General features: G+C 43.5%; 1 protein-coding gene across 2 annotated transcripts in view; it reads left to right on the top strand.

The window, feature by feature from the left end:
• Positions 1-12,557, top strand: part of rundc3b (RUN domain containing 3b) — a 92,613-nt gene that overhangs the window by 44,697 nt on the left and 35,359 nt on the right. For both annotated transcript variants that reach the window (XM_078416952.1, XM_078416943.1), the window contains exon 3: positions 11,153-11,286. In XM_078416952.1, coding sequence (XP_078273078.1) covers positions 11,153-11,286 — 134 coding nt within the window. The remainder of the gene's footprint in view (positions 1-11,152; positions 11,287-12,557) is intronic.

Here is a 12,557-nt window from a genome sequence, read left to right as displayed (position 1 = left end):
GAGGTCGGTCGGCGGCACTATACTGACGATGGCTCCCGTGTCCACCAAAAATTCTGTGTCCGTGAATCGATCATGGACATAGAGGCGCCGGTTCTGGCCAATCGTAACTGCCCCTATGTACGATCGGCCGAGGCATTTCCCGCGAAGGTACAAGGTGAGCGGCAGTTGCGGGATTCGCTACCCCATCGTAGGTGATAATAGCACCAGCCGCGTTTGTGCGGATCTTTTTGGCGGGCTTTCGGAGAATTGGCGGGAGACGTGGCGCAATCTTGCCGTCGCTGTGGCTTGGTCACTGATGTCGAGACCTTGTTGATCGAACCGCTTGCCTGGTCCTTTGCCTTGTTTTTAGCCGCTATGAGCGCGTCCGCTTTCGCTGCATATGCTTCGGGGTCCTTAAAAGAACAATCCGTGAGCAGCAGTCGGACATCCTCAGGAAGCTTCTCGCGGAATGCCTGTTCGAACATAGGGCAATCCGTATGCTCACCGGCTAGCATCATCATTTCGGACATGAGGACGGAAGGCAGTCGGTCTCCAAGATCCGGTAGGTGCAGAAGTCTTGCCGCACCACCATGCTTATTAAACCCAAAGATTCGCAGTAATACTTTCTTCAGGGCCTCGTACTTGCTTTCCGCAGGTGGATTAACGATGAACCGCATCACGCGCGTGGTCGTCTCCGATGATAGAGCGCTGACGAGGTAGTAATACCTCGTGGAGTCGTCCGATATCTTCTTTATATGAAATTGAGCTTCGGTGTGTATAAACCAAGATTGCGGTGCGTGCGTCCAAAACCACGGAAGGTGAACGCTTACCACGCTTGACTCCGGTGTGCCCGGCGCGGCCATCGCCGACGAGGCGTCGGGTCCCTGCATAGTCGGTGATCGTCCAGATCACGTCGGGGTCACCAATATGGCGAGTCCGGAAACTTGTTGGTTGTAGAAGAAGTTTATTGCAGCCGCAATATTCGAATACAGAGTTAATCAACAAGGTAAAGGACAACCATCAAAAACTTACTGTCTTCTTCGAAGACTTCGCCGAACTAACTATTTCGGGCGCCAAACGCGCACATGACATCGCTGGCCAATCAGCGATGTCGCTCCCTGGACCAATCCCCATGGTCGCGTTCACACGTGACCTCGCTGGCCAATCCGAGGGTTCGACGACCTGGACCATTCTCTATGGTCGCTACAACCTATTCCTTTTCTCCAGGGATGCTGCCTGACACGCTGAGTTACTCCAGCTTTCTGTGTCTATCTTCGGTTTAAACCAGAATCTGCAGTTCCTTCCTACACACCTCTTCATTTCATTGACCCGGTAAAAACTGACATGCAATGTTTCTATGACATCCAGTAAGTTGTTGTGAGAAATTGAGCAAAGTAATTGTGAGTGTTGCATATAATGTAAGTTCACTCGAATCTGGAAGAGCATGTAATTGTACCTTGTTGGGTATTAGTTTAGCATCGTTTTTTTCTCAATGCTAACATACTCGCTTGATAATGCTGTTATTGAAGCCTCTGGCCAGATTCCATATCCAAGAATTTGGCGTCCATCTGTCAATTGCTTTTAATTGTTAGCGTCGCTGATAAATGAAGACTGAGATGATAGGAGAGAAGCTACTGCTTATCCTGTTGCAAATGATCTGGCTGGATGTCAATATTTATGCTGCCGTGCATTGTTGGCAGTAGTAAGACAATATCTTGTTAGTTCATACCCTCCACAGTATCTCTCATAAGGAGGAAGTAGGTCTGTGATTTCTTGGATAGTTTGGTTAATGTATGAGATTAACTTTGAAAGAGTGGTTCATAGTTGATATAATATAAGACCTACACTGGTTCAAGTTTATTTCAGAACAAGAAAACAATGCAGGAGATTGTGGGCCAAAGAGTCTTTTCCTGTTCTATGATCTACATGACAAGTAAACCATGTAGTGCATATCAGCAAACGGAGATGAAATGTGAAGGTGCTTGATCCTCTTGTTAAGAATTTACTTCTGCATGCTGAAAGACATGCAATATAAATTGTAGACTTATTCATTTAGGACTCCCACAGAGTTGTGCAGCATGGAAAAGGGCCCTTTGATCCATCATGTTTTTGCTGGCTACCGAATACCTATTTAGTTTACTTTAGTGATACAGGCCCTTCGACTCACCGGGTCTGCTCCAACCAGCGATCGCTGCATATTAACACTATCCTACACCCACTAGGGACAATTTTTACATTTACCAAGCCAATTAACCTACAAATCTGTATGTCTTTGGAGTGTGGGAGGAAACAGAAGATCTCGGAGAAAACCCACGCAGGTCACAGGGAGAACGTACAAACTCCGTACAGACAGCATCCGTAGTCGGGATAGAACCCGGGTCTCCGACGCTGCATTCACTGTAAGGCAGCAACTCTACCACTGCGCCACCATACCTATCTATAGAGATCTCATTTTCCAACACTCAGCAGTAGCCTTCTATGCCTTGGAGTTTCAATTTCTCATTTAAATACAATGTAAATATATCGCAAGAGTACCGACCTCCAATACTTCCTCAGAAAGTGGGCTCTCACTACCTACTCAGAAAGTGGGCAAACACTCTGAATCTTAAATTAATCCTGTCCCTGATTTATTTATTTTTTCCACCAATAATTTCTCCTCCACTGATTTCAGACTCACTTGCCTGAAATTACTGGGCTTCTTCAAAGATTTGTGTTTGCTGCCCTCCAGTCATCTGGTACTTCTGTGACCAGAGGTGATTTGAAAATTTAAATCATAGCCCCTGCAAATCCTCTCCATTGTGTCTCAAGGAACCTGGGTTATATTTCATCAGGCTATGAGGATTTATTCCATTTTATACCCACTAAGATATCTAACATCTTATATCCAATGGAAAATATACAAGTTGCTATAGATTATTTTGTTCATAGGGCAAATGATCAAGATAGATTGCTGATCTTGAGTGTTCTGTTTGTACAGTTTATGTTCCATCCAAGCTATTGTCTGCACTCTTGTCTCACTCTCAATGGTTGTCCCAATAATCGTTTCTGTAAATTGAATAGTTGAAGTAAATTAGTCAGTGCTATAATTATGCACATTGATTTTAGTCCCCAAATAACTGCATCTATTTGATTTTTGCTTTCCTTGCTTTTGTCCTGTCCTTGACTGAAGTGAGATGATTTCTGATAACCATAGAACTATCTTTTGATTTATTCACAAAATGCTGGAGTAACTCAGCAGGTCAGGCAGCATCTCGGGAGAGAAGGAATGGGTGACGTTTCGGGTCGAGACCCTTCTTCAGACTGATGTCGGGGGTGGGACAAAGGAAGGATATAGGTGGAGACAGGAAGATAGAGGGAGATCTGGGAAGGAGGAGGGGAAGGGAGGGACAGAGGAGCTATCTGAAGTTGGAGAAGTCGACGTTCATACCACCGGGCCGCAAACTGCCCAGGCGAAATATGAGGTGCTGCTCCTCCAATTTCCGGCGGGCCTCACTATGGCACTGGAGGAGGCCCATGACAGAGAGGTCAGACTGGGAATGGGAGGGGGAGTTAAAGTGCTGGGCCACCGGGAGATCAGTTGCGTTAATGCGGACCGAGCGCAGGTGTTCAGCGAAGCGATCGCCGAGCCTGTCTTTTGAGATGTATGTCTGATTTTTGTCCCTCAATGCCAGTGCCAGTAGGGTGGCTTGGTAGCACAGCGGTAGAGTTGCTGCCTTGCACCACCAGATATCCGGGTTCGATCCTGACTATGCGTGCTGTCTGTAGGGTTTGTACGTTCTCCCCATGACCGCGTGTGTTTTCTCCGTGTGCTTGGGTTTCCTCGCACACTCCAAAGACATACGGGTTTGTGGGTTGATTAGCTTCGGTAGATTGGATTTTTTTTTTCTAGTTTGGAGGATAGTGGTAGTATATGGGGATTGCTGGTTGGCACAGACTCGGTGGGCCGAAGGGCCTGTTTCCACGCTCTATCTCTAAACTAAACTGAAAGGTCTCCACACCAAGACAAAGGTATTCTGTTAACAGAACAATTTTTCAGAATGCATGGGGGGACAAAATGTGATCAGGATTGAATGGCCCGGCAAACTTGCCTGAAGAAAGCTGATAGTGTGGGTTGGATTGCATGACTCTTAGTTATAGTGACTTCATATGCTCCAATATGGGAAACTTTATTTAAAACCACCGGCAAAGATCTTTATACTGTAATCAAAGAAGTATCATATGACAAGAATCACTTGGTTATGGCCAAGTTTGCTAAATCTAAATTAGTTTATTTCAGCAGGACTCCCATAATGAAAATGTTATCTATTTGGGTATGGAAATCTATTATGCTATTTACTGATGAGTCCAGATATCTCTCCTGTATCTCCCTCTCCCCTGACTCAGTCTGAAGAAGGGTCTCGACCCGAAACGTCACCCATTCCTTCTATCCAGAGATGTTGCCTGTCCCTCTGAGTTACTCCAGCATTTTGTCTTACTGATGAGTGTGCGAGATGTATTTTTCTAAACTACTAGACCAAGTGGACCCGTTGGGCCCAACCCTCTCCTGCATTGGTGCAGCCCCCACTCTCCCCTCCTCCTCCCCTCCTCCTCCCCTCCTCCTCCCCTCCTCCTCCCCTCCTCCTCCCCAATTAGTGGTAGACTGGGATAGACTTGTGTGACTAAGTCTGGAGATGGGTTCCGACACAAAACATCACTCATCCGTTTTCTCCAGAGGTGCTGCCCGAAACGCTGAGTTACTCCAGCACTTTGTGTCCAGCTTGTGTGACTAATGAGCCCTCAAAGATTTAAGGAATGAAGCAAACCATTCTTTCAGAATCTTTATTTAACCTATGGTGACCAAATGGGCTTGTGGTTGGCAAACCCTGATGCTAGAAGTAGGTGTAGAGGGCCAAAAACCTACAGTATGTGGGCTTCAAGGAGCAGAAATATTTACTGCAAGTCCAGAAGACATAGTCTTCCACCACACCAAGTAGTCCCCATCGCAACTCCCCACAGGCAATCCCAACCTCACTTTGCTTTGACCAGTTGCCTTGCTCTACTGTGTCAGAATGGCCATCCAGCAGGATCTGGATCTAAAATAACACAATAATGTGCCTTGTGATTAATTTCAACAGAGCATTAGGGAAATGCATCCTTCCTATTGTAATTTTACACCAGTCAAATTTCTGGGGTGGTGTGAAATGATCCAAAATGGTCTATATAACATAGCCCTTGAGTAAATTCAATATTCAAATAATAATACAAAAAAAAAGTGGTCATGCGGTAGAATGTTGAGGTCAGTGTGCTTTCAATGATCTAATGATGTTATGATTGATCGGAAAATCTCTACATTCACTACTGCTGTGGCTGCAGTCTGACAGAAATAGTACTGCTGATGAATGTGTGGGAAGAAACTGCAGATGCTGTTTTTTACCAAAGGTCGACACAAAATGCTGGAGTAACTCGGCGTGTCAGGCAGCATCTCTGGTACAAAAGAAAAAGATGACGTTTCAGGTCGGAACCCTTCTTCAGTCTTCATGTTTGTATAAGTGCATTTGAGAGAGTGTTGGTGTAGTAGTGGGTAACCTAGACATGAATATTCAAGGGAGCAGAACACAGGGTACAAACACTGGTTTTTGACTTAGTCATACAGCACGGAAACAGGCCTTTGGCCCAACTCACCCACGCCAACCAAAATGCCTCATCTATGCTACATTTGCCCCATCTATGCTCCATTTACTCACATTTGGCCAATATCCTCTTAACCTTTTCCTATCCATGTAAATGTCAAAATGTCTTATAAATGTTATTATTGTACCTTTCTCAACTATTCCTCTGCCAGCTCATTCCTTATACCCACCATATGGATGTGCAGGTAATAGAGGCTTATGAATTATGTGCAGGCAGGTAAGAGTTGTGTTGGCATCATGTTCAGCACATACATTGTCCTTGTGATGTACTATTCTATGTATATCTTTACCCTCTCACCTTAAAAACATTGGCCTTTAGTTCTTGATTCCTCTACCTTGAGGAGGGAAAAAGACACTACATTCACCCTATCTATTCCCCTCATGATTTTATACACCATTGTAAGATCAACCCTCTGCCTCCTGTACTCCAAGGAATAATGCTTGAAGGAATAATGCCCCAAAGAATAATGTCTGTGCCTGCCCACAGCTCTCCCTTTAGCTCAGGCCTTTGAGACCTGACAACATCCTCATAAATCTTCTCTATGCTCTTTCCAGTTTAATGGATTCTTTCCTGTAACAGTGACCAAAACTGAACTTAATTCTCCAACTGCGGCATCTCCAAAACCTTGTATGACAACTGTAGCATAATGTCCCAACTTCCATGCTCAATTCCCAGACTGATGAATGCCAGCATTACTTTTATTAAACCCATTATTGTTTAATTTCTTGCATGGCTGGTGCATATGAATCTGATTGCTTTATGTTCTCTTGTAGTGTTTATTAGACCATTCTCCCGAGACGAACAGCTGTCTGATCTTTGTGTTATAGGCCCATAACAATCAATGGGAATTTGAGGAGCAAATATGTAGGGAGATCGCAGATAGCTATAGATATAATGAGCTAATATATATCGGTGATTTTAGCTTACTGCATATCAACTGGGACTGCCATAGCACTAAGGATTCAAGTGTGTCAATTTTAGGTAACTAACTACAACCCCCACCCCCGGCCTGGTCCCCTTCCACCTGTATTCCCTCCTCTGGCTTCACAATTCGTGCCTCGTCTAACCTCTCCTTATCTCACACTATTGTTTTTTTCATCTCTGGCCTTTGTCCAACTGTCTGCCAACCAAAAACCACCACTCATCATATCCACCTGGCATTTGCCAGACTTTGTCCCGCCCCACCTATCTTCCAGCTTTCTCCCCCTTTTCCCTCCCCCCTCACTATAATCAATCTGAAGATGGGTCCTGAGCCAAAACGTTGCCTATCCAAGTAATCCAAAGATGCTGCCTGCCCAGTTAGTTACTCCAGCACTTATTTTGTAAACCAGCATCTGCAATTCCTTGTGCCTACATTAACTGGAAAAGTGATTCAAGGAATGGCAAATAGAATTTAACCCAGATAAATGTGAATTGATATATTTTGAGAAGTTGAATCAAGGCTGGACATATACAGTGAATGACAGGGCCCTGGAAAGTGTTGTTGAACAGAGAGACTCGGGGTAAAGATATTCCTTAAAGTTGGCGTCACAGGTATACAAGGTGGTGAAGCAGATGTATGGCATGCTTGCCTTCATCAGACATGGCATTGAGTACAAGAGTTTGATGATATGTAACAAGATGTTGGTAAGCCTGCACCTGAAATATTGTGTGCAGTTCTGATCACCATAGGAAGGATATAATTAAGCTGGAGAGGGTGCAAATGATTCCAAAGGATGTTGCAGGGACTGGAGGGCATGAGTTGTAAGGAGAGACTGGATAACCTGAGACTTTTTTTTCCCTGGAGTGAAGGAAACTGAGGGGTGTCCTTGGAGAGGTTTATAAAATCATGGAGGGTAATGGGTTTTCAGTCCTTTTTCAGAGTATGGGAGTCTAAAATTGGAGAGTGTAGGTTTATAGTGAGAGGTGTATGATTTGAAGGGACCTGAGAGGCAATTTTCTTTTACACAGAGGATAGTGGGTATTTGGAACAAGCCGCCAAGTGAAGTAGGTTTGTTTATTATTGTTGCATATACAGTGTACAGTGAAAAGCTCTTGTTTGCATGCTATCCAATCAAATCAGAAGATGCGACATACCAGTATAATCAACCAAACACGGGTACAAAAGGTAAAGAGAAGAGAAAAATGCTAGAGTGCAGAATATAGTTTCCCGGCAACAGAGGCAGATACAATGACAAAGTTTAATTGTTTGGATGGGTACTTGGATAGGAAAAGTTTCGAGTGATATGGGCCAAATGCAGGCAAATAGGATTATCAAAAGAAGACTCCTTGGTTGGCACGGACGGGTTGGGCCAAAGGGTCTGTACCAATAAAAAGCCCCAAGACACACAAAATACATTTTAACATAAACAACCACCACAGTGAGTCCTCCCCATTCCTCACTGTGATGGAAGGCGAATAAAAAAAGTTCAATTTCTTCCATTCTTTTGTTCTCCTGTGGTCGGGGGCCTGGAGCCTTCTGTTGACTGGACGATCTTAGCTCCCATAGCCAATGGTCGGGCCCTCCGTTTTGGGGCGATCAACCTCCCGCAGTGGGGGGATCTCAGCTCCCGGGTGATCAGACCCTGGGTCGGGGCGAGCTGAACCTCTTGCGACTTTGGAGCTTCCGGACATCAGTCTCTACCCGATACTACCTGCTCCTCGATGGTGAAATCCGCAGCCCAGGCAAGGGATTGCAGGCTCCGATGGTAAGTCCACGGCCCTGCGGTGGCGCTCAAAGTCAGTCCTGAGCAAGGACTCCAGCTCCATGATGTTAGGCTGCAGAGTGACCGGAGATACGATCTGGAAAACAATCGCATCTCCGGCAAGGTAAGAGATTGGAAAAAAGTGTCCACTGATCCCCCTTCCCCACCCCCCACAAAAAACAAACCAGAGAACATTAACACAAACTTTTTAAAACACACTAAAAATAACAAAAAAGACGAAATGACAGACAGACCGTTGGCGAGGCTGCCATCGCTGACAGCGCCAACCGGTGGTTTAATCGCTGGTCTCCTCTTAGTAGGTTGTAGGAAGGAACTGCAGATGCTGGTTTAAACCGAAGATAGACACAAAATGCTGGAGTAACTCAGCGGGACAGGCAGCATAGCTGGATAAAAGGAATGGGTGACTTTTCGGGTCAAGACCCTTCCTCAGATTGCCAGTCTCCAGTCTGAGCAAGTCTGAGGAAGGGTCTCGACCTGAAACGTCATCCATTCCTTCTATCCAGAGACGCTGCCTGTCCCGCTGAGTTACTCCAGCATTTTGTGTCTATGTCCTCTTAATGGGGGCTGGTGCTTTATTTATTTTTGGCTGTCACATTCTGTTTCATGCTTTTGCTGCAATCTAATTTCAATTTGTTCAGTTAATTTGAATATTACGGTGACTTCGCCTTACATTGTGCATTTTGCTTTCACTTCTAGCATCAGGATCAAACATAAATTTAAATTGAATACCAGATCTCTTGCTCATAATGTTTTCACTTAAAACATTAAGTAAAATTAGTCCTGTTCTATTATTTTCCATTTTGCAGAAGAAAATGCAGTAAAATTGATCTGCACCTGTCAAAAACAATTTTATTGCTCCTTTCCTGCACTCGATTAACCTTTTCATTTACACCAGTGTTCTCGTATTCTTCTGCTTCCCGTTTGCAATTTGAGGTTTACTCATCCACCTTGATGGAATTGAATGTTGTTCTCTGTATTTTTACCATGTACACAGGTATTCTAGGAAACAGTGTTATAAGTATTGTACTTGATATCCCAAAGCAAAATTACACCAGAGCTAGGACTGTGGACAATCTGAAGTAAAAAGCTACCAACATGCAACTCAAACCCCTTCCTGTGCATTACTTGGTCAGAGTGGAAGGAAAATAAAGAGGCTAGTGTAAAGTTCTCATCAGTTTTATAGTAGGTTCAGCAGATAACATTAATTTAGTGGGAAGGATATTGCAACTAGCTTTCAGGTAAAACCCGCCCTGGAAACAACCAAACACCAATTCTTCAGTAGATAACATGAGGAAAATAGTCTGCAAAAGGACTTGGTAAAAAATTGTTCTGTTAACAATTTTCATTTTGTATTAGACATATGATCAAGAGGAAGCTGCCAAGGGATAAAGTGCTTATTTTTCGTGATGCAATTTAATCACTTTAAATTAGATGAATAGATTGGGTAGGTGCACAAAATTTCTTGCCCAGAGTAGGGGAATCAAGGACCAGAGGACATACGTCCAAGGTGAAGGGGAAAAGATTTAATAATAATCAGAGGGGTAGCTTTTTCACACAAAGGGTGGTGGGCGTGTGGAACAAGCTGCCAGAGGAAGTAGTTGAGGCTGGGACTATCCCAACGTTTAATAAACAGTTAGACAGGTACATGGATAGGACAGGTTTGGAGGGATATGGACCAAGCGCAGGCTGGTGGGACTAGTGTAGCTGGGACATGTTGGCTGGTGTGAGCAGGTTGGGCAGAAGGGCCTGTTTCCACGCTGTATCACTCTCTGACTCCATAACTCGATGAATTGAAATTTGCCTGAAGATCTTGACTATGTAATCCTGCAAGTTAATTTTCAGAATATTTAAATATAAAATCAGAAAATGCTGAAAACATTTCAGCAGGTCAGGCAACCTCTCTCTGTGGAAAGATAAACCATTAATGTTTCAGGTCAATGATCCTTCATTGGAATTGAGAAAGTGAAAGAGGAAAAAACAAGTTAGTCTAGGTAGCAGTCAAGGTGGGGAATGGCAATGGGTGGAACAAAGTGGATTATTATAATAGCATGAAATAGCACAGCCATTATAATAGCATGAAATAGCACAGCCATTAAGTAAACATTAACTATTTCTCTTTCCATACTTGCCCCAACACATTGAAACAATCAAACTATTAAAATTCTACCGAGGCAAGGTGACACCGGCTCTTTGCATACTGGTTCCAGAAGATAAAGGTTTTGGAATTCATTTGGATTTAGTTAAACCAGTAGTTTAAGTCGGGACTCGTCAAGTAATGATCTGGACTTCTTCCAGAGGCTTCACTATTATATTCCATGCCCTGTGAATGCAGTGATTGGATGCCGATTCAATTGTGATTTTTGGAAGGGAGTGCCCCAATTATTTATCTAATCTTGGATTCATTTTGCTAAGTTTGCCACTCCATAACTAGGAAATCTGCTCCAAAACTGCACTGTCAACTTCATGTATAAATCCAAAATGTTTGGAATGTACTATTTTGGGAGTTGGAGGAAACTATTAATTGGTCAGCATCTGTTTCTGCAAGATTATTATATTGCCACGTAAAGTAGCCGAAACAATCCACTTTTCCACCTTCTAGACGAGATGAGACCATTGGTGGAGATTTAGAGGATGGGCTAAAAATAATGGGAAGTTCTAAATGATGAGAGAGAACTGATCTTTCGTTTTTGAAGAGTCGAGTTTCACATGAAGGACCTCTCGAGTGTGCAAGTTTTACTCAAGAGAGAAGCAACTAATTTTGTAGATTAGTATTTTTATTTGCTTTGTTTATGCTGCAGGTCAAGTAAACTGGTTTGGTTATGAAAGCCCTCGAAGCTTCTGGGACTTCATGCGTGTGGCCTGCAGCAAGGTACCTCATAACTGCATCTGCAGCATTGAAAACATGGAGAACGTAAGCTCGTCAAGGGCAAAGGTTAGAAACCAGCTGCATTTCCAGCTTCTGTTTGCAAATGTTCTTCTTCTTTCTTTCGTATGTCAACTACAACAATCAAAAGTGGCAATTGGTGTTTCAAAGTACCGTAGTTGAGGCTTTGGTGCAAATTTTGCCAATTCCGTAGAACTACCCAGGGTGGACGATGAGGATGTAAAGCAGCTCCCACCCCTTTGCAAATGTTAATATTCGACGTGGGCCAAACCTGCAATTATGTTACGCAAGTTCAGGATAATGTTGCAGATTTACTACAGGACATAGGAGCCAGGATATACGTGCAGACGGGAGAGGTGGGAGCTGGTGGGAGGATGTCCTGGAGGAATTTAATGAGGGAAAGAATTTTGGTCCCCTTTTTATCTTGTGGAAAGATAAACTTGATATTCCGGACATTTTAACTGCAGAGTATTACTTTGAGATTTATGAACCACTCAAGCGATTGGGAATGGTGTCAAGGTTACTGGGAGAGTAGATAAAATAATTATAGCCAGACATCTTCAGAAACTTGTGTAAATGTTCATGTTTCTCGGTATGGAAGGGCATCAATAATCGTGTGGTGTGGTGCTGGAGTCATTGGACAGTGATTTTCATGTGTGGGTTTGTGCTGGATGAGCTGTGTTGTAATTTGCTTTATAAAATGTTAATGTGATGGTCTAGAACTGGTGTAGATCAGCCAGAGAAGGGATAATGGATATCTGGAATTTAATTTAAGGCAAAATAAGAGTGGCTGCAAACTTGGCATTTGTGAAAGAAGAAAGATGGGACAGCTGGAAGGAAAAATGCATTCAAAAGAGAGTTAGAGATCTTAGGACTAGCGGAATCAAGGCATGTGGGGAGAAGGCAGGAACGGGGTACTGACTGTTGATGATCAGCCATGATCACATTGAATGGTGGTGCTGGTTCAAAGGGGCGAATGGCCTACTCCTGCACCTATTGTCTATGTAAATCCTGTTTCACTGTAAATCCTGTTTCACTGTACCTTGGTACACTTGACAATAAATTAAGCAGAATTGTTTCTGGGTGGAAAAACAAGAGAGAACATTTTCACTATTGGTCACCTGTCTAGTTTAGCCTGTGAATTGTCTGAGAATCAAAAGGGAACAGAAACATTATCAACACAAATTAATTGGTGGATGCTAAAAACAATGGCTTATATCCCTAAATCCAATTGTTGTACTTGCATGACTTAATGATAGGCTGAATTAAGGCAGAACAAGCATCAGATACTGTCCCATGTCAACTGAATTGTTCTAACA

This window comes from Rhinoraja longicauda, chromosome 2 (genome assembly GCF_053455715.1).
Source record: "Rhinoraja longicauda isolate Sanriku21f chromosome 2, sRhiLon1.1, whole genome shotgun sequence".
Classification (NCBI taxonomy): domain Eukaryota; kingdom Metazoa; phylum Chordata; class Chondrichthyes; order Rajiformes; family Arhynchobatidae; genus Rhinoraja; species Rhinoraja longicauda.
The sequence above is the reverse complement of the archived record's forward strand: the minus strand, read 5'-3'. Positions and strand labels throughout refer to the sequence as shown.